Source organism: Megalobrama amblycephala, linkage group LG8 (assembly GCF_018812025.1).
Source record: "Megalobrama amblycephala isolate DHTTF-2021 linkage group LG8, ASM1881202v1, whole genome shotgun sequence".
NCBI lineage: Eukaryota > Metazoa > Chordata > Actinopteri > Cypriniformes > Xenocyprididae > Megalobrama > Megalobrama amblycephala.
The window spans coordinates 20,103,150-20,124,138 of record NC_063051.1 but is presented as its reverse complement, the minus strand read 5'-3'; the positions used below and the strand labels follow the sequence as shown (position 1 = coordinate 20,124,138).

Here is a 20,989-nt window from a genome sequence, read left to right as displayed (position 1 = left end):
TTTTACTTTTCCAGTCTTAAAGAAATTTTTCATTGGAAGCCCTGTTGTGATTTTTTTCTTCACCCTTTGCTGTCTAAACAACTACTGCTCCTTCAGTTACAGTTTAGGTTGATGTAACGAAAGACACAAACAAGCAGGCTCATCCAGGTTTATCCCTGTTTGGTAAAGGAATAAATGTAATGAGCTGAGATCTATTGCTCACAAGCACACACCGAGGGAGAGAAAGAGAAGAAAACATAGAGGATACAGTTCCTGTGAATATATATTTATTTATTGTTTGATCTCTTCCATGGGAATGAAATCATATACAGCAGAGAAACACAAGAGAAAGCATAATGAATGGATGTCCAATTAAATCAAAATATGTTAATAATACAGATAATTTATGACAGTGTGATTACATACAGTATGGCTCACAGTGTTATTCAGTAGCTAGAAATCTTCATACAGAATGGACCTTCATACAGAAAACCCAATAACAATTGAAAATTAAGATCAGTATGTCATCAATGCTTAATATAAACTAAATCTTTATCTTGTCAGTATTAAATTTAAACAAAAAATATCTTGACCCCCTTTCTGTTAACAAGAATTAGGCAGCAAGCAACACTAGGTCTCCTCAGTTCAGAAATACACATTTGAAAATAAAATATTACTCTCTCTCTTAACTCTTTCCATTTTGACAAGATTTTAAAGAGTAGAAAATTATTATTATTTCTTATATACATACAAGGCACTTTGAGAATTGGAGTAATTTGTTTCCAAGTCTTAATCACTTAAAGGATATCAGCTGCATCACCCTCATCCAGCATGTTTAAAGAGTTATGTACCACCCACCCAGGCAATGCCATGTTGGAAACTAATTCAACAGAATGTGTAAATATTTGACTCATAAATGCTCAAATATGCTCAAAAGCATATTGTGTTATGATTCCCTTGAATAGAACATATTATTATTAGAATCCAATATTAAGCAGGTCTAGTTATAGGTAATAAGATTGCACATTCTCATTTATTGATATGTATGTGTTGATTTAATCATCGATACAGAGACATGCTCTTGCTCTGATAAAGGTACATGTAGCCGTCACAGAAGAGTCGCTTTGCCACACCTTCCATCTCTCGAGGCACTTGATTTGCCAGCTGAGCCAGAGACATATGTAGGTACTGGCCAACCTCTGGACATGCACGCACTTCTGGGATATTATAGCCATTGCTTTCACCTACAAACAGATAAGTGTATGATCTAACATGCAAACTCACCAAATGTGTTGAACTCAAACCAAACACACATTCCACACGCATTCACTTACCAACGCGGTCAGCCATACTATCAAAGAAGATCCAGTCAGTATCCTGAGGTCCGTATTTGACGAATGAGACATAGTGGCTGGTCTCTATGCACAGCACAGCAAAGAGCTCCAATTTCTCCCGTGGAGGAGTGAGTGGATCAGACCCTGAACTCTGTGAGTAAGAGAAGCCCTGAGGAAGATGCAGGCATCTGGGTTTGTGGCGTCGACGCTGCTGGTGAGAGTGAACCTACACAAACAAATCAATTCCAAGATAGTTTATGTTGCATTAAAATGAAGGAAAATTATTTATTTTGAAATGCACAGTTCAGGGGGAATGATAAAATGTTTTTTAACAATACTTTTTTACCATTATATATTGTAAAGAATATTCAGATAAATGGAGAATGTTTAACACTCTACCTGAGTGGAACATTTCAAACAGAAATATTTGAATCCTGTATCACTAAACAATGCATCTCTGAAGCACTCAGCACACTCTTCATTTGCTAGCTGACCACACAACACACACTGCTGAGGACCTAATGAACAAATGTACATAAACACACACCTCAGGGCCATGGACCACATAGAAACCAGTAAATACATTACCAGGAAAGCCCAGAGACATTAATATTTGTATAAACGTTTAAGACAAGTTACCATCAGCGAGAAGACCTGTGATGTCCAGTTCTGTAGAAGGAATTATTTTTGGAAACATTTTGAAACTCTTCCCTGAGCGAGGCATAGTAAGAATCAGACAGGCAGGCACCTGGAGGAATATGTAACAGTTTGATCATACAATAAATTCTACATATAGATTGTGGATCCACTTCAATTATATATCAAGAAAAACACATACAAGTTGTATATCCATTTGGGTCACACCAGAAATAATTATGCAGAGAGAAACAGTACCATCTGCAGGTCAAGCATGTAATGTCCAACCAAAATAGGACAAATAAAGAACTGAAAGCAGAAACACAAAATATGCAAAGAGAAAAATGATACCTCTGCTAGTTTCAGACTGTTGCTGAAAAACGAATGTTCCAGTAGCTGTTGAACTGTCGGCAGGACTAAATGGTGGTTGTAATCCATAAAGATTTGGTAGTAGTAACAACTTTGCTCTTTATGTCTACTTCCTGATAGGCTGCTGAAGTCAAATAAAGTGATACAAATATATTAATACATAAACTCCAAAAAACTTTTATAAATTAGAAGGGATTCTCTTAAGGAGCCAAGACATATTTTGCAGAAGTAATCTCTGAAAATTTGTAGGAATCAAGAAACTTTGTATACGCATACTAAAATATTAGTTGTTTCCAATGGGTAGTTAAAGGCTACACATTAGGAACATAGATTCAGTGTAATAATATATTGATACTTAAGGGCCTATTTACACTTGGTCACTTCATGCGTTTTTACTGAGCAGATAGCTTAAATCTGTCCCATTTACATTTGGTCACATAAATGCTTTTCAGAGGGCATTTACACCATCTTTTCACAATCAGATAGCTGTCTGATCAGAGAAAACGCATGAATTGACCAGGTGTAAATATGCTGTAGAATATTACAAAAAACTCTTTTTTGTTGAGTATTGTTGTTTATAATGTAAATATATAATAGTTGGGATTAATTATTTGGCACTACCTCAAAAAATAATAGGAATAATTAATGAAATCGTGAAAGAAGCGGAAAGCTAAATTCCTTATTGTTCCCATCCCTACTGAAAAATATGATAAAATCAATGAAAAAGTGCCCTACCAGAGTTTAAGCGGTGGATCTAGAGAGAGAATCTCTTGCATGATGAGAGAAAGGAACTCTTCGGGATCTGCGCACATCAAGAAAAACATCATGTTTAGTCCAATTCCATAAAACAGCCAAGAGATCTTTTATAGATAATGATATATAAATAATTTGTGGGAACAGCTGTGTAATATTTTGGATCTGCGTTTTGATGACTTGCAGAGAAATGTACAGTTGGACATTTTCCTTCAATATTCTGTTTGAAATCTGACATAGTTAACAAAGCTGAATATGGCTATGACATCAAGAAGATAGCGTACCCTTCTCATCTGTGGTGTAAGTGGGGCAGCGTTCCCGATTTTGTAATTGCTTCCGAAGATTCATCACACTGCGCTCTGATACAAAACCTTGTCTGTAAATATGAGATGTTGTTATTTGAGCTCTCCCGTATGTATATATGTGCTGTAAAGGTGAGTGATACTTCTTTCAAATTTAAATTTAACAAAAAAAAAAAAATACAAAGCTGAAAGCTCACTTGCGGAGAGGATTGACAATGCTTTTTAGTAGAATACTTTGAATGGTTTGATGTTGTGTGGACTTAAAAAGCAGAGAATCCAGAACTGATGAACAGGAAAACACACTGGATAAAAAACAACAACAAATAAGATAAAAATAAATCATGCTATACTATTCAAATGTTGGGGAAATTAAAAATTATATATTTAAATTGTGGGTCTATGATAAGTTCTAACCTGAACAGGGCAGAGTCCATATAACAGGAGTTGCAGTGACCCTGAATGCCCTTCATCTGACCAATCAATAACTTTGACACATCTTCTGTTCTAATAGGTGGTACATTCTCCTCTTCCACAGATACAAGCGCCTTATCTGTTAAAGAGAAAAACAATGAGGCACAAAAGTAATGTTCCACAAGTTACACTACAGTAGGTGGTGACATACATTGTAGCCAAAATCTGCCAGTGCAGTCCTTGAGAAAGTTTCACTTTCTACTGCTAAACACCAGACACAACCCGCTACAGGTACGTTGTAATTTCAAAAAAATCTATTGGTGAGATCCTACCAGATAACAAGGTCTTTCCTGAGTGTCCATTAAACACCTTCTCCTTTGAAGCATAGAAACGATCATCAGGCCGACAACATGACAGTTTCACAAAGAAACCACTTTGAGGAGGACATTTAAAGTACTGTTTTCCTTTATATGTTCCATCACTCACTCCACTGCCTTCCTCCTAAGAACAAATACATATATTAGTTTTTTTTTTTTTTTTTTTTTTTAAGAATTTAACAATTAGCTTTATTTCAGAACTACAGTAATTCCTGAAAGATGACAACAGTTGAACTGTTACAGTATATAAAGAATATACCACTTCCAGCAAAGCACTCTTCTCAGGATAATCAGGTAAATATCCAATCCAGCGTACAATTCCATAAACTATTTTTTTCCCCACAATAAACTGCACTAGGGAGCCAAGAGAAATTTCTTCAGAATCAGTAACACCCCCCATCTCTGGGCTCTGAGAAGTGTCCATTTTTTCAGTTTCATCTGGTCATGAAAAAACAAAACAACAAAAGGTATTTTATGAAACTAACTCCATTATGTTGAAAGAATAGAAATTATTGTTCATGTAAATGTCCATGCCCAAGTACCCTGGTTGTACAATGTGTTCTTCTGTGTTATAAGTACACATGTGGTGGCACACGCAGATGTTACCTGTATTTAACAGTTCCTCTTTAATTACACAATCCAATGGGACGGTCATCTCTCCCCCTTGCTTCCCATCTTCATCCTTATCCTGAGAAGAGGAATGTTTTAGGAAATCATTCTGACATTTTACTTTAACACTGCACTAAAACTCATTTTTGTGTGACAGGTGAATGTCATGTGTACATACGGATTTATTTTTCTTATACATCTTTATTTAATATCTAATTTCCAGTGTTTGATGCAGATCTGTAATATTCTTTTAATTTAAATTTAGTTGTAACGTTACTGCTCTTTTTTTATGCTGCTGTTATAAAAATTTCCCTCATGGGATTAATAAAGTAGATCTAAGTCTAAGGGAAAGTGTTCAAAGAGAGTGTTACAGGAATATTTCAGCCAAAAATAGAATTTCTGTCATTATTTAATCACCCTCATGTTGTTCCATGCTATTATTTTTTCTGTGGAACACAAAAGGAGAAATTCTTCAAAATGTCTCCTTTTGTGTTTGACAGAACAAACAACATGAAAATAAACAATTCATTTTAGGGAAAACTATTCATTTGGATCGTTCTAATAAGAAGTCAGTACTCACAGTTGATATGAGAACCATTTTACCATCTGGGCTGTCCTTTATAGCCATAACCATGCCATGGTGAGCATTTTTGTCACCAAAAAAGGTTACTCTGTCTCCAACATTGAGAGGTTCAGTAGATGTCATGGACAGGGAAGACTGAGTTGGTAGTGGTGGTGTTGAAGGTTTAGGATCCACTGGTTTGATTCTTGTAAAAGGGGCAAAAATGCCTGAGTTTTTGGAACATGTGAAGTAAGTTCTCGAGAAGTAGGAACCATCATTATGGCCTTTTCCTGTATCTTCACCCTAAGAACAAGAGAGAATACATGACTTCCATAAAACCCTAAGTGGAATGTTTGTATTGCTCAACCTCTATTCTCTCTTCTACAATACTAGACACATTCTCACTCACACGCACACAGGTTACTCACCTGCAGTTCCACTCCAAAGAAAACTCGTTTTATAGGATCAGAGCTGTATATGATACTGCCAATATATCGAATTACACCTTTGAGCCATTGCCCTTTATATTCCACATAAACCTGACAGCCTTTGGACAAATTTGAAGCCTCCTCTAAAGCCTCATGATCTTTCAGTGCCAACAATCGCTCTTCATTTGAATCAAGAGCTAGCAGTAATTCTGCAGATCTGAGTGTCAGTGGCTTCAGAAGAACTTTATCGAGGGGTGTATCTAGTGAAAAGCCTATACGGATAACAGGTAAAATGTCTGTGTCGTCCCTCTTTTGCCAGGCCTCAAATCGTTGTTTATCTATGAAGCATATTTCACCAGCCTCTATGTACCCATATGGTGTAGGAGGTTTTGCAGTTATGATGAAGTATAACTTGTTTTCAGCTGAAGCCATTACTTGAAAATGTCACTTGGAAAACTGAAGTATGTCAGGCTTTCAGGTTGACACCAGTGTTTCCAGTGTGGGCATGGGCCTGTAGCACTGGAGTCTTCAGTTAATTGCTCACTTCCTCTGAGCAATGCATATTCCTCCTGTACGTCATTCGAATACTTCTAAATTAACAAAACAACATAATTCAAGATAGATAAGATGGTAGTAAGATAGATAAGAAGAGCTGTGTAGACACCCTCTGTAAAACAGTCAATAATTCGTGATAGTAACTTGTTAATAGTTTACTGATATATTGACATGGCAGAATATATGGCGAATGAAACTAAGTTTTTAAATAAGTTAACTAATCTAAAGTGACATCATTAAATGAATAATTCACAATAATATTGCGCAAACATTCGAGCTGTTTATGCTCATTACTTACCGATATCAGTAGGTACTTTCGATTTCTGTAGCCAAAAACCAAACACGTTAGAAACTGTCAATCTTCTTTCAAATAAGAAATACACTGAAAAAAGGGTTACTAGAATAAAGATAGTGTGATTGTCAGAGGAATTTACTGCTGCTCTAAATAAAACTATTCTCCAGACATATCGTCGGTCTACAAAGTTTCGTACAACCAGGCGTAGTTCATTTTAGTCAAAACCAAAACTATAGAATCATCTGTTGAGAGGTGTGTTGTGATTGGATGCTGCTTGTATACGTAATCACTGGCGTCGTCGCGGTTTTATGACAGCCGTGTTTTGGTGTGAAGATGGCTGAACGTGAAGCGCTAAAGAGAGAAATAGAGGAGCTGCAAAGTAAGTGTGAATATTTTATTTGTATATCGATCTTTCAACGCAATCCAAATGTGGTTTCAGCATTTCCCCAAACCCTACGTTCGTTATTAGTCACATTTAAAGAAGCGTTCAGTAACAGTGTGGCTGACCCTAACGGTTATACAAAGCTAAGATAAAACTGTACTGTGTAACACCTTTTGAGATGTTTATTATTATTATTTTTTCATATGTTAAGTTGCTGTCGGTAGTTATTTGCTGCTTGTTGTTGTAGAACAGGTTCAGAAATTATCCAGGGCAGTGCCAGAAGCGAAAATGACAGAAATGCCCTGTCTCTGGTCGTTTATCTGTTATTAACATTTGGTATGACTATTCTATTCTATATAACATTCTCTTCAGACTGCCGTCACATATATTTGCTTTCTTGATGGCTGTTAAATATGTAGTAATATAAAATGCATTTGATGAAAAATACATTAATGGTTGAAAACGATGATCTCCAAAATCTGTAAACTTTGAAACCACAATTACATCAAAATTTCTTGTAACATTGTAAGGTATAGGCCTTTATAAAGACATAACAATACAATCAATACAATATATTCCATCAAAGTGTTTATTGTTTTATAATTTATGCATATATTCCATAATTTTGGTTTTATGATTACATAGGCTATACTTTGCATATTTGACTTTATAGTTCTCGACTATATTATTTTACTTAGTTGAAATTCATTTAAAGTATTTGGCATCATTTTTTGTTGATAATGGAAAAGTAACAACTGAAAAATCAATCCCTCTCTGATTCTTGAGATCAAAACATGTTTTAGATGTTAGTTTAGTATTTAATAGTCTAATACATTATTACAAATTGATATATTTGTTGTTTGTTGTTTTTTTCAGAAATATATATATATATATATATATAGAGAGAGAGAGAGAGAGAGAGAGAGAGAGAGATAAAGTTAAAGATGCCGCTGACAATGCCTGATTTATTCACAATTATAAAAACATCCTTAGTTGACACAAAGTGAGGACACAACTTTGATAGACATTTTTTGTATAGAAAAGATAATTCAAGATTTAAGCACTCTTTTTTTTTATTGTTTGATATATTATAGATCTCTGTCTTTCAATTTACATGTATATTTTTGAATTTGTTGCACTTTTAATCACTTGTTTGGCAGTTTTACATTGTGATCTCATGCTGAGGACAGGTTAAATCACATGAATTTTCCAAGTATAGAGCATGTATCTAAAATAATACTAAAGAAATTAGTGAATGTCCTGAGTATACAGATTTCCCTTAGATTAAGTATTTTTATTTTTATGAATTTCTTAATTTTTAACTTAAAGAGGGCTTTTGTGTGTTGGACATGTTTTGTCACTTATCTCGAGAATCAGATCTTGCAATGATTGAAGATTATCAAACTCCTTTTGAATCTAATCAGTTGAGCTTGAGTTTAGTCTCATGACTTTGAATGCTGTCTAATTTCACACACTACTTCTTTACTTTGCAGACCTCATTAATGACTACAAAAGTACTCACGGTGACATTCCCTCAAGCTCTGCCCAGTGGGGTCATGCCAGACACGGTTCAAGGAGGGGCCAAAGTCGGGGTCATGCCTCACACTACACACAATCATATTCATCACTGCCACAGCCGAATGTGCCTCATTCTTCTGGCAGCTGGAGGAAAACATACTCCCTTAACAACAAGACCAACAGGGCCATTGGGAATCATGTGTCTCACTCAGCTATGGACCACCTGAACCAGCCTCCTCACCACAATACTATATCTGGAGCCACTGCTACTGAGGATGATGTCGGACTTGTTGGGAATAATAGAGTTTTATTTAAAAAGTTGACAGCTGAGCAAACCAAGGGTAAATCTGCAACATATTCGCTCGGTGTCCAAAGTGAGACTTCAAAGGAAAGGAAAAGTGAAGCCAGTGGAAAAAGAACTGTGCTTATATCTGCAACAGGAAAAACCGATCATGGCTGTACATCTACCAATGAACAAACTGACTCTACTTCATCATCAGAGCCTGAAAGGAGGATAAAACCCACTTTGAAATCATCTTCAGCTGTGAACAATCCCTCTATCCCTTCAACTGTCAAACATTCAGTTCAACTTCAAGTCAAACCACACCTCCCCACTGCTGCCTTATCCAATAGGACTGTCGTAATGCCATCAGGCAATAAAGATTCTTCTATAGCTTCTTCTGCTCCTAACCTTCAGTCTCAGGCTTCCTTGAGTCCCACAAAGCTCCTTCAGTCTCAGGCTTCCTTGAGTCCCACAAAGCTCCTTCAGTCTCAGGCTTCCTTGAGTCCCACAAAGCTCCTTCAGTCTCAGGCTTCCTTGAGTCCCACAAAGCTCCTTCAGTCTCAGGCTTCCTTGAGTCCCACAAAGCTCCAACTTAAGCTAGACTCAACTCAGACACGTATAGCCTTGCCATGCCATAAGAGATCTCTGTTTACTTGGGTGAAAAACCAAGAGATGGTAAACACAAAAAGCACACCTAAGCCAGTGACTTCTCTCTCCCCAGCCTCTGGATCCTCTCCTGGGACAGCCACTGTCAGAAGAGTCTCCGGCACCAATAAGAGGGTGTCTCGAAAGCCTAATCTTTCCCTTGGAGCTCCTAAGACCTCAAAGTACACCTGGGTGTCTTCATCTTGCTCCTCATCAACAGCTGGGAAAGCAAACACTTCAACGAAAATGTTACACAAGCCTCTTTCTCCCAAATCTCTTAAAGCCCCTGTAAGAACCTCTCAAGGTGGACCAGAGGGACCCAAGAAAGAAAAGAGATACGCCACAACCTCAACAACTTCATCCAAAAAATCTAGAGCTGGGGGTGCATCTACATCCCTTGCTGGACATGCTAGCCGTTATCGCTGGAAGGCGGCTGGACAAAATGCAACAGCAAATGCATTTAGCTCAACTTCTAGGACTACCCATAAGGGCACAGTGTATCGATGGACGGCTAATAAGAATGGTCAAAAGGGGGAAAAGGGATCTGCATTGTCCTTAAGCTCAGCCCGCATTAACCCTACTACCACTCCACTGTCAGCTGGTGCCTTCAAGCTCAGGAGCCGAACCAAGATCATCAGAAAATCTGTTAGCAAGTAAGAGTTCTGCTTTGTTAAGGCCAATTCACACTGCATTGACATACTCTGACCTGTAGCAATATACATTTTTAGTAACAGCTTGCACCACCTCAAACCCTCTTTTGGCATTAAAAACTACTGTCAGAATTTACTAAAGACATTCAGTGAAAAATCAAAATTAGCGCTGAAAAGGCATGGACGGTTATTTTTGCGGCTAACCTTATTGCATATGCATTTATAGGAGTCTCCCTTTCAAACGCAAAATTTATGGGAGGAGAGTATTTAAATGAATCATGCAAGGTGATTTACTAAGGTTTGCGCTAGTCAATTTACTGGTATTTGCGCAATTATTTACTGCGCCCCCAGATGCTAATTTGTGCTGCTCTTGATAGATTGCGTTGGTCATTATGGAGATGATCTGGCTGCATCTGTGTTCTTTAATTTGCCAGTCAGTAAATCACACACAGAACTTTCCACTCCCATTGGCACTTTTTTGAAATTGTGCTCTCAGACTAATTTGCCGTTTAGTAAATCTGGCCCTTAGTCGGGTTTTGTCGGATGAGTGTGCTAGCTATCAGTGTCTGTTGCCATTGGTCAGTGCTTGTTTTTGTTGTTTGTTGGGTCATGAAATGTCTGAGGGGGCGTTTACATGTCACCGATTTTAACTAAACAACATTTTTAACAACAACGGTGTTTTGGGGCTCCGAAAATGCAAACTTTTGAAAATGGGTTTCAAAGTGCAAGTTTTTGAAAAAAAACTATATCTTTATTGTGTCCTAGTAATCTACAAAAATGCAAAGTTGTGAAAACGGTGATGTTATGCACAGGCATATTACATGTTCTAGCTGTGTCTCATTTCGGAGGCTGCGTCCTCTGGAGGTCACTTTTGAAGTCTGCATACGTCAAAGATGTCTTATTTAAGAAAAGTAAACATAATTAAATTGACCGTTATTCTTCGTGAGGTGTAAAATACTTTACTTTCTTTTTTATTTTGCAATCTAACGGTTACTTTTCTTAAATGAGACTGCCTCGATGATGTGTGCAGCCTTTAAATGCAGCCTCCGGAGGATGCAGCCTTCGAAATGTTTCTTTACAAAGAGACATCCCCAACTACTGGCCAGGCATGCATAATATAGCGTTTTTAGTTCTTTTTGCAGATCCTTGTGAACGGGGTTCATTTTGACATTGTTGTCCTTTGCGTTTTTGTGCATACAGATGACAAACTTTTCCATTTTTAGTACATCGTTGTCGCATAAATGTACCCTGAGAAATGACATACTATAATCTGGTGATTGTCCGCATTGGTCAGTGTCTTTCGGTGCAGTGTGAATTGGCCTTTACGATCATAATGGAATGTACCATAATGTGTGAAGTTAGAGATGCACCGATATTACTACTAAAAACAGATGTTATGGACAATATCTAAATACCTAATATTAAACTTTTATACTATTTTGACTAAATAAATTAAAACACTTAAAAAACTAATGAGTTGTTTTAAATGTTACAGATACATTTAGACATCACAAAATTGCAATGTTTTTTTAAAGTGTTATTAAACTTTATTTACTTCAGAAAATTTAAAAACCTTAAATATGAAATAAAAATACAAATAAATTAAAAAAGTCTAGAAATATTTAATAGGCTGCTCTTTGTGAGTACTGTCTCTATAATTTGATTTTTAAAAATACTAAACAGAGAAACATTTTGCAACATCTTTCATCAAACATTGTGGAAACCCTGTGTATTGCATGACCCCTTTAAAGTGTAAAACAATTATTAGTTGCATTTAAATGTCCTCTAGATGGCAGCAAATAGTACTTTACATTTATTTTGCACTTTAATTGAACTAACTAAGCATACTCTTAAATTGTATTGACTTCTGTAACATAAAAATAATCATAATTTTTTACAGCATTTAATGCTTGTTTGTCTATATGCAGTCCCTCCTTAGGCAGCCCCATTGTGCAGACTATAAGGAGCCAGTATTCTTTGCGGAGGAGGACACACACTCCGGTGAAGACTCCAACCCATGCCAGGCGAGCGCAGCCCAAAGTGCTGGTTTCATTTGGCAGACACAAGCTCCGCCGCCTCTCTGTTACCGCCACCTCATTAGGGACTTCAAGATCAGGTCAGTTACTATGACTGCACATTCACAAAATGCTTTGCAACTCTCAAAACACACTGCAACTTTACCTCTGCCTTTATAAATGAACAGATTGTTTTTACCCCCTCTGTGACTAATTGGCTTAATTAGTAATTAACGAAAACAATCTCTGGAAAATTAATTATCGCTGCTTTGTTTGTATTCCTCTGAGAGGGGTTGAGATGGGCTTTATGCTCCCATGGAAACGCAAACCTGCTGCATAGATGAACTGTACACTGGGTACTGTTGTCTTAATGTAGATGAGATCATGGAAATCTTCCTGTCAATCTCAGAGACTTGCCTGTATTGTCTAGATCAGTGGTACACAGAGTGGACTCATTTCGCAGCCTGACCCTTGTTGTTTTTTCCAAGTTTTATTTCTAATTTGTTTAATATATCCTTATGGATATACCAGGTGTTTGTTTACCCTTTTATTATTCTTTACTATTTATGCGTTTCTAACACTGGAATACACTACTCAACTATTTCCCAGATTTTGCCCTGATTTGTAGTCTGGACGCGTTGCCGAAAGTCAGAGCCAGTCTGCAGATTTTGTGCAGATTTTGCAGAAAATTACATAGTATATGATGATATCTACAATAATTCTGTTCCGTCAGAGTTTATTAAACATGTCTGAAATTTTGAGCTGATTTTATAACACATTGATTTTGTCACGTTTGAATGAAAAGTCTGGTAGTGGGTGATCCTCAGTTGTTTATGGTTTAATGTCCATTTTTCTCTGTAACAATTTACAAAGTCAGGAAGTGTATGATGCCTGGAGTTTTAAAATCGGTTCAGATTTTAAAATTTCTGAAGCACAATAGAGTGAGCATTGGTGGTAACTAGGTAGTACTTAAATAAGATAAATGTTCTGATTTGATCAGAGGTGGTAATGGGTTTTGTGAGCTACTATTTTATCAATTATCACTAGACTTGCATTGAATATTGTGCATTATTGCTGCAAAATTCACAACTTCTCTACTGTAGATAGCTTTTTAACTGCAAATTTCTGGCTTTTAACAGACTTTAAAACTGTTTAACACATGTGACCATATAATACCAGATATTTCTTGTGTCTGACACCTCCTAAATGTGGAAGATCATGAATTAAGTCTATTGTCTGACTGTACACCTCCAACAGAGGGCAGCATGCTCTCAGCAGCCTGATTGGTTTAAGAGGGAGTAGGTTTGGGTGTGATGGCCCGTATTCATTGGGGATAGGAGGAGTTAATTAATTGCCCAATCGGGCCGTGATGGTGTACATGTGCCGATAGCGGGTAATTTGCAGCAGTGGCCCGCCGAATACGGCTACACTATCAAACCCTGCCAGCGCTCTCACTCAGTAGATAAAAAGGAGCTAATGCGTAATTATCCCTTTGCAAATTGGATTGTTTTAACGAACTGGAGAATATAAGCCCAACCTGATGGAAAGCAATCACTGTTTTTACAGCCAACTCCACCCCCTCCACTCCCTCCACCCCATCCCTATGATGGCAAGCCGACAATCTCACTGTAATCGCTTACAGTCAGTTTCTGTGCACATTAGAGTGTTAGTATTACCATAGAAATGCCTTCCTTCCCCATGCCTGTAAATTTGCCTGTCTCTCTCTGATATTATTTCCACCAATGTCTTGAAATAAGAAGTTTTGTCTTGTTCCAGCCAGGTGATGCCTCTTTGGGTTGGATGTGAAGAGAGAGGGGGCAGGCGGGAAAGACAGGGCGGGTGATGGAGGGGTTAGCCAGAGGGACTCTGTGCAGGAGATAAGAGTAGCTAATAAAGAGCAAATTGAATTACTAATGAGGAGAAAGAGGGCAGCCGCGTTAAAAACCACCACTAACTGTCTCTCCTCACTGCCATGGCCACTGCCGCGTGACATCTCTTAATTCCTTCTCTGATGAGTGCTCACCACATGTCTCTCTTTCTCTCTCTCTCCCTCCCTCACTATCTGTTTACCGAGGCTGGTTGGTTATCTGTTGGGGGATTTAAAGGGGCATAAACCTAAGTGAGCAGTTAGGAGTGTAATGAATTGCGGGCAGGGGAGAAGCGCCTCGATAATCCCATAAAATAGATAAATGACAGAACACAATAGTGAGGAGATGAGAGGAAGCGAGAAAAGGTGAAGAGAGGAAATGAAGCCGCCTGAAGGGTCTCAACAGAATTTTGGCTTAGGACTCTTGAGTGTTCATACACAAATAAAGGCAACTTAGTGTGCACTGATTGGTCTTCATTCCCTACAGAACAGCTTTATATATTCGTGGATACATTTACACCCTTACAAGGTCTTCCCATTGTCCCATATATATATATATATATAGGTAATTTGGTATACATATCGGACTGTGGCTTCAGATCTCCCCTGATGTGTGTTTGTGTAGGCAGTGTCTCCATGTGTTAAAGCAATTAACTTCAGGGAGAGTTGCTGTGGCTTTATTTGGTATGATGTATGCACACCTCCACCCTACCCCCCTCTATTCCACACACACAAATACACACTGTTCAGGTCAAAGTTTTAACATCATCTCTGCAAATGATTGGTATTTTAATGTGTAAATCAGAGGGCAGTGTGTATCTTTTTCAGGTGGCAAACTCGCACATGCAGCACATGCACATGTTGACCTGCTTGAGCATCGATATGGAATGTTTTCGATTAAGTTGGAGTCACATAAAGTTGGACACATCACTCTTCTTGTAAATGCATACTCGCATAGTCATGTTACCGCAATTCCACAAACACGCCCATATACACACCTTAGCCCTGACCACCTCCATAGGGATCTTGTTACTGTACAATATTTGCACCTTTTTATTTACCCATAAATCTCTTGTCCGGTCTGTCACAGCCCTGATCTCACTGTCATTTTACACTCGTTCTGATGGTGCCGTTCCTCACCAGCTCATGTAAAGTTTACACACATGCAGACGGTGGCCACACACGCAAATGTCAACAGCGCCTAAATATAGGCTTGTAACCTTAATCTTTTATGTTTTACCAAGTTTTTGTTTTTTTGTGTAAAAGAGCAATGCAGTATTTAAGATCTGTGATCATATGCATCACGTCTTTACAATTTAGAGGAGGTGTGCAGATATAGGAGAAGAGGTGTGCAGTATTTGAATCTGTTCATAGCTGCAGCCTCATTCACAGGGTCCCTGCACAGTGTTCTTCCTCCCTATACAACAAGCAAAGGATATCTATAGAAGTTAAGGTCATTCGATTAAAATTTGTTTGGTGGTGTCATATGCATGTATTATGTTCATTGTGAAGTGCAGTGTAAAGAAGGTAATGTTTTATGAAAGGTTTGTGCATATGTTTACCCTGTCTCATCTCTTTTTTTCCCTGATTTTATTCTCATGCATTGCATTCTGTCACTTTATATAGGCAGATGGTATCATTTCCATAGATTAACGCAATGCTTTACTCCTCATGGCACAACTACACACTCAGTCAATGTAAATAAACATGCACATATCCTGGCAACCTAACATCTAGCAAGCTATGACATGACCCATAACAAAAAAAAATTAAATTAAAAAGAAAGTCTCTTATGCTCACCAGGTCTGCATTTATTTGATTAAAAATACAGTAACAACAGTAATATTTTGAGAAATATTATTACAATTTAAAATAACTGTTTTCTATTTTAATGTATGAAACAGTGATGTTTTTTTTCTTTGGGATTCTTTGATTAATAAAAAGTTCAAAAGAACAATGATTATTTGAAATATAAATGTTTGTTACATTTTACAGACGCATAAATATGAAGTAATATATAAAGTCATTTTAATGTATTTTTTTTTTTGAGTGTGTGAGTGTGCACAGTGTAACAAAACTGGATGGTACTGGAGCATACAGGAAATTGAATGGATAGCAAACATTTTCTCTCTATCTCTCTCTCTCATGTATGTATATATATATGGGGGCTATATATATATATATATATATATATATATATATATATATATATATATATATATAGGGCTATCGATTTGACGTGTTTATTTGACGTAAATTATTAACATATTTAATGCACACTCCCCGCTCTGGACCTACATTCATTTCATACAGCACATGAAGCAGGGCAACAACTCACTGCATTATGTAGTCTATAGAATGCAGTTAGAATAGCCCTAATAGTGCTGTTTTTGTCCCAAATAGCATAAGTGCAAATGTGATATTGATTTTATCCAACAGTTCAATAAATAAGGTTGATAGTGTTATAATTTAGACACAATATTGTCTGTTTTTGCTCAATTTTGTCAACCAAAATATTACCTTCAAAGCCAGAGCAGAACTGTTGTGCATCTCTGAGCAACACACAGCTGTGCTTCGTTTCTAAATGAATCCACATTTTGAGCGAATCAAGCGGGTGACCCGATGATTTTAAGGGTTAGTTCACCAAAAATGAAATTTCTGTCATTAAGTACTCACCCTCATGTTGTTCCACACCCGTAAGACCTTCGTTCATCTTTGAAACACGGATTAAGATATTTTTGATGAAATCTGAGGGTATCTGATCCACATATAGGCAGCAATGTCATTGCACCTTTTGACGTCCAGAAAAGTAGTTAATAACATGGTTAAAACAGTCAACGTGACTACAGTGGTTCAAGCTTAATGTTATGAAGCGATGAGAATACTTTATGAATGGCCCATTCATAAAGAGAGCCACTTACTTCATTCCTGAATGAATCAGCTGTTTGAACGAATCGAATAAATGAATGACTCAATAATTTTTATTAACATTTACCCCCACCTACTGGCAGTTTTAGTTTCTTATTTAGAGTATAATTTCATTTAAAAAATGTGTTCATATTTTCATATTGATAAAAAAAAAAAAACATTAAAGGTATAGTTCACCCTAATGGCCTTTGAAGCCTAAAAGTTTGTGTAACAAATTCTATGTTGTATTTAATTTAATTTATTATTTATTTAAATTTTTTTTTTTTAACGCATTCTTGCTGGAATGCCGTTTTGTATTACCACGGTCCAATTAAATCCCCTGCTGGCAACCATACACAGATTGTAAATTTTAGAGGTGACAGCCAGTGCGTCAGTCTCCACTTGCCCTTAAGCGTTCGTTCCTTATGTGGTTTGTTTGTTTATTTTAGTTTGTTTTTTGCATCACTCACTAGTTCACACTTCCTTTAGTTTCTGGCACTTTTTTTCACACCACCTCTGCTCCCTCATCTGCTGGATCTCATTGCCAGCTCTCCCCAGCTCCCGTTCTTACATGTGCTTCTACCATATTGAGTAAGCATCCCAGCTCCAGTCCAGTAATACATACCCTGTTTATGACAAATGTGTGTCAGCCGGCCCTGGTTTACTTGATCCACATGCCCTCCTGATCCTAGGTTAGTGCTGTGCTGCAATGCAAAGCGGGAACCCGTCTGTGTAACTCTGCAGTGTATACTGTTAGTTATAGATATGCAGTTGTATTGCAGTTGTATTTTTTGTGTTTACAGGGTGAAAGCGAATAGGGAAAACAAGCACAAATAAAAGCAAATATAATGTGAATGGTGGATGAATCTGAGCGCAAAAGAAATAGTAGTTATTTATGAGGACCCACATAGTGTCTTAACTTCTCTCAACTGTCACCCGAGAGATGTTTGCTCTAAATACCACAATGCCACAGTGGTTTCATCAACTGCATTAGTCACGCTTGCACTCACACACCGTCGACCCTCAGTCTCTGGGCTGAACATTCTGCTCATTCCACCTCACTTTCTCAGGCCCTGCATGTCAAGCAGATGGGCCAACATGCACTTTAATGGGGTGTAATCTCTCCCCTTCACCAGTGTCCACTGAATAAACATCCAACTACTCAAATTTGTGCTCTGCACGGGTCCTGGCACGCACACACCAACCTGCTCATAATGTGTCCAGCAGGCTTGGGAGGACCACCCACCACCTGTTAACAGCTATTGTGTGTCGAATTTTCTACAGTATATCTCAACTTGTCTGTCCCTCAGCTGTCTGTTGTCAGTTCTTCTCTGTCTGGTTGTTTGTTGGCACAATTGCCAAAAACTTTCACCACGTACTCTATATCTACATTCATCTTTGTGTCATCCACAGTTAAAGATTTTGCAAGCTTTTGCAACAACTAAATTAGAGAGACAATTTTTGAAGCCACTGACATATTAATTGCTTTATATGATGAAAATTCATATGTCTATCTGTTGTATTTAACATGCTTTAAGACAAATTATATGCAAATTCATAAGTCAACACCATTGCTGAGTATTTTCCCTTAAAAACTGCAGTAAACGAATGACTTAAACCCGCGGTTTTTTTATAAAAGCTGGTGTTTCTGATGTCACAAACTACCTTGTAACCAATCATGTCAACGTGCCGGCGGGCTTTAGCATATCATTAACTGACCGTGCAAGGGAGTCTCAAAAGAAGGTTATCCCGGTATATTTTTCTGTTGACATGAAAAATCGGGTAGATTTAGCAAGATGGCGGGTGTATGATGCATATTACATTGTCATGCCTTTCTCCAGTGACGTTAAAGGATTAGTCCACTTTCAAATAAAATGTTTCTGATAATTTTTTTTCCCACTTTATATTCTATATTCTATAATTTATATTCGGTAGAGCAGTTTGTCCGTTTAGGGCTACTGTAGACACATGCCAGTGCAAAATGGCGATTTAACATGTAAGTGGACCCGTGGTGTAAGTAGATAGAAAAGGCTCATTCTAAGGTAATAACAAAATGGTTCATTATGTATGGTCTTTATACATCACTTAAAACATAGTTATGTTATATTGCATTCTGTCAATAGATTCTCCTAAAATTTACACATTGCACCTTTAAATTGTCATAATATTTGTCACGTTTTTAAAACTATTTTTTATCAATTAAATATAGCCTTGGTGAGCATAAGAGACTTAATTCAAAAACATTAAAAAAATTGGTAAGGTTCATTAGTTAACATTAGTTAACTACATTAGTTAACATGAACAAATAATGAACTGCACTTATACAGCATTTGATCTTTAATGTTATTTTCAACATTTACTAATACATTATTAAAATCTTGTTAACATTAGTTAATGCACTGTGAACTAACATGAACAAACAATGAACAACTGTATTTACATTAACTAACGTTAATGAAGATTAGTAAATACAGTAATAAATGTACTGCTCATGGTTAGTTCATGTTAGTTAATACATTAACTAATGTTTAACTAATGAACCTTATTGTGAAGTGTTAATAAAAAATCTTACCAACCCCAAAAACTTTGAATGGTAGGCCTAATGTACATAGGATTTATTTTATGTAATTTTTTTTTACCATATTTGATTATTTCATTTATTCTTTTAATGTGTGCTGATTGACATCTCATTTATACAGGATTACTACATTTTAGACATGCACCGATACACAAAAAAAGTAATTTAGAGTGGATATCAGTACATTATTAATTACATCTTAAGTTAAAATATGTTTAACTGATATAAGATATTCAAAAATCAGAAGAATGGAATTGGTTGACCATGTAATTTTGTCATTGGGCATCATCGAGCACAGGCAATACTTTAGAAGGGCAGCTTCTGTATATAAATAGATGTTTACAAATCATTTGGAGAGAATGCAGTAGCATACCACAGTAACACCCAGTATACAACCACAGGACAACTGATCAACCTCAAACTGTTTAACCAAAAGACCTCTCTGCTCGACATGGATTCCCAGTGTGTAATTCGTGTACAGTCACTGACAGACGTAGAGAGACATTATCCAGTGCTGTTGTGCCTTGCTCCTCTCCCCTCTGGTGGCAGGGCCCCAGGCCTCTGGCTGCTCCCTTGTCAAACTGTCAGCTGGCCATATTTAAAGCTTCTCACGGCTCGGCCTTGCGTGACACACCCAAGCAGCAACGCAACTAACAGCCACCTGCCAGGCACACCCGTCCCCTGCGCTTATGTGTAAACTGCATGTGAGCACCTGCAGATTAAGTGGAACCTTGAAATGTGCATCTAAAATACGCTTGCATGGGAAATGTGTAAGGACAAGCAGAAAGAGAAAATGTGTTTATTGTCAAACTGTTTGTGCACAGTCACAGTGGAACTGGTTTTGTGTTGTGCAGTAAAGGGTTGGTGTGTGAGATCATTTGTTGAGTGTTTGTGCCAGCAGTTGAAGTCTAAGTGATGAAAAGTGTAATCCAAACTCCAGTGAAACGGGACACTGCACTTACACTCTTTCCTTCCCTGTTTTGGGGGTAAATGTTTTCTTGGTATCCTGAGGGGTGTCCAGTAACCCAAGGGACAGAATAAATCAGAAACTTTAAACAGGACACACCTGCTAATTATTTAAGAACATACATGCCATTTTCCTCCTCCAATGCATGCATTGTGTGGGTATGTGTCCAGGTTCTTGGGACTTAAAACATGCTTATTTTTATGATTTATTTGTGAAGTGTCAGTCCAAATATAGCTTTACTTGACTAATTAATGCTGGCATGTGTGATTGTCATCTAGTTTCTGTATTGATAACTAATTGCTGTACATCTATTACACTGTCCAGTAATCGTCATAAAAAGAAATACATTATTATTATTATTATTATTATTATAAGGTAAATATAATTATATATTAATTATAAGAAATAAGTTGTATATATTACACTTACATGCACATGCGTATTATATATTTTTTTAAATAATGTGTATATATGTTCAAAAAATGTTAAGCAGCAAATATTGTTTTCAAAATTGATAATAATAATAATAACAATAAATGATTATTGAGCAGCAAATCAGCATATTAG

At 37.1% G+C, this 20,989-nt stretch overlaps 2 protein-coding genes across 7 annotated transcripts in view; one reads left to right on the top strand and one right to left on the bottom strand.

Annotated features, from left to right (window-relative positions):
* Positions 1-249: 249 nt before the first annotated feature.
* Positions 250-6,835, bottom strand: cyldl (cylindromatosis (turban tumor syndrome), like). Of its 3 annotated transcripts, none has more exons than XM_048199962.1 (15): positions 6,614-6,835; positions 5,761-6,350; positions 5,351-5,635; positions 4,768-4,849; positions 4,421-4,599; positions 4,117-4,285; positions 3,788-3,923; positions 3,571-3,675; positions 3,356-3,447; positions 3,054-3,120; positions 2,301-2,439; positions 1,953-2,061; positions 1,713-1,831; positions 1,314-1,539; positions 250-1,223 (listed from the first exon to the last, which is right to left on the bottom strand). In XM_048199962.1, the coding sequence occupies exons 2-15, from the start codon at positions 6,190-6,192 to the stop codon at positions 1,039-1,041; spliced, it is 2,325 nt and encodes a 774-aa protein (XP_048055919.1). In that variant the 5' UTR covers positions 6,193-6,350; positions 6,614-6,835; the 3' UTR covers positions 250-1,038. The 3 variants fall into 3 exon arrangements, with proteins under 3 accessions (XP_048055919.1, XP_048055918.1, XP_048055916.1); XM_048199961.1 differs by having other exon boundaries at positions 2,301-2,442; positions 5,761-6,427; positions 6,614-6,834; XM_048199959.1 differs by having other exon boundaries at positions 2,301-2,442; positions 6,614-6,834.
* Positions 6,836-20,989, top strand: part of zc3h3 (zinc finger CCCH-type containing 3) — a 73,056-nt gene continuing 58,902 nt past the window's right edge. For 2 of the 4 annotated variants that reach the window (XM_048199958.1, XM_048199955.1), the window contains exons 1-3: positions 6,836-6,989; positions 8,486-10,091; positions 12,017-12,204. In XM_048199958.1, the coding sequence (XP_048055915.1) occupies positions 6,944-6,989; positions 8,486-10,091; positions 12,017-12,204 (1,840 nt within the window). In that variant the 5' untranslated portion in view covers positions 6,836-6,943. The remainder of the gene's footprint in view (positions 6,990-8,485; positions 10,092-12,016; positions 12,205-20,989) is intronic. The other 2 variants (XM_048199957.1, XM_048199956.1) reach the window with 2 other exon arrangements.

What these genes read in the sequence shown, in the direction of transcription:
- cyldl (XM_048199961.1), bottom strand. Translation starts at nt 6,192, where the DNA reads ATGGCTTCAGCTGAAAACAAGTTATACTTCATCATAACTGCAAAACCT. An exon ending in AGAGGAACTGTTAAATACAG is followed by an intron (nt 4,600 to 4,767) that starts GTAACATCTGCG and finishes TTTCATGACCAG; the next exon opens with ATGAAACTGAAAAAATGGAC. An exon ending in TTACACCACAGATGAGAAGG is followed by an intron (nt 3,121 to 3,355) that starts GTACGCTATCTT and finishes TGATGTGCGCAG; the next exon opens with ATCCCGAAGAGTTCCTTTCT.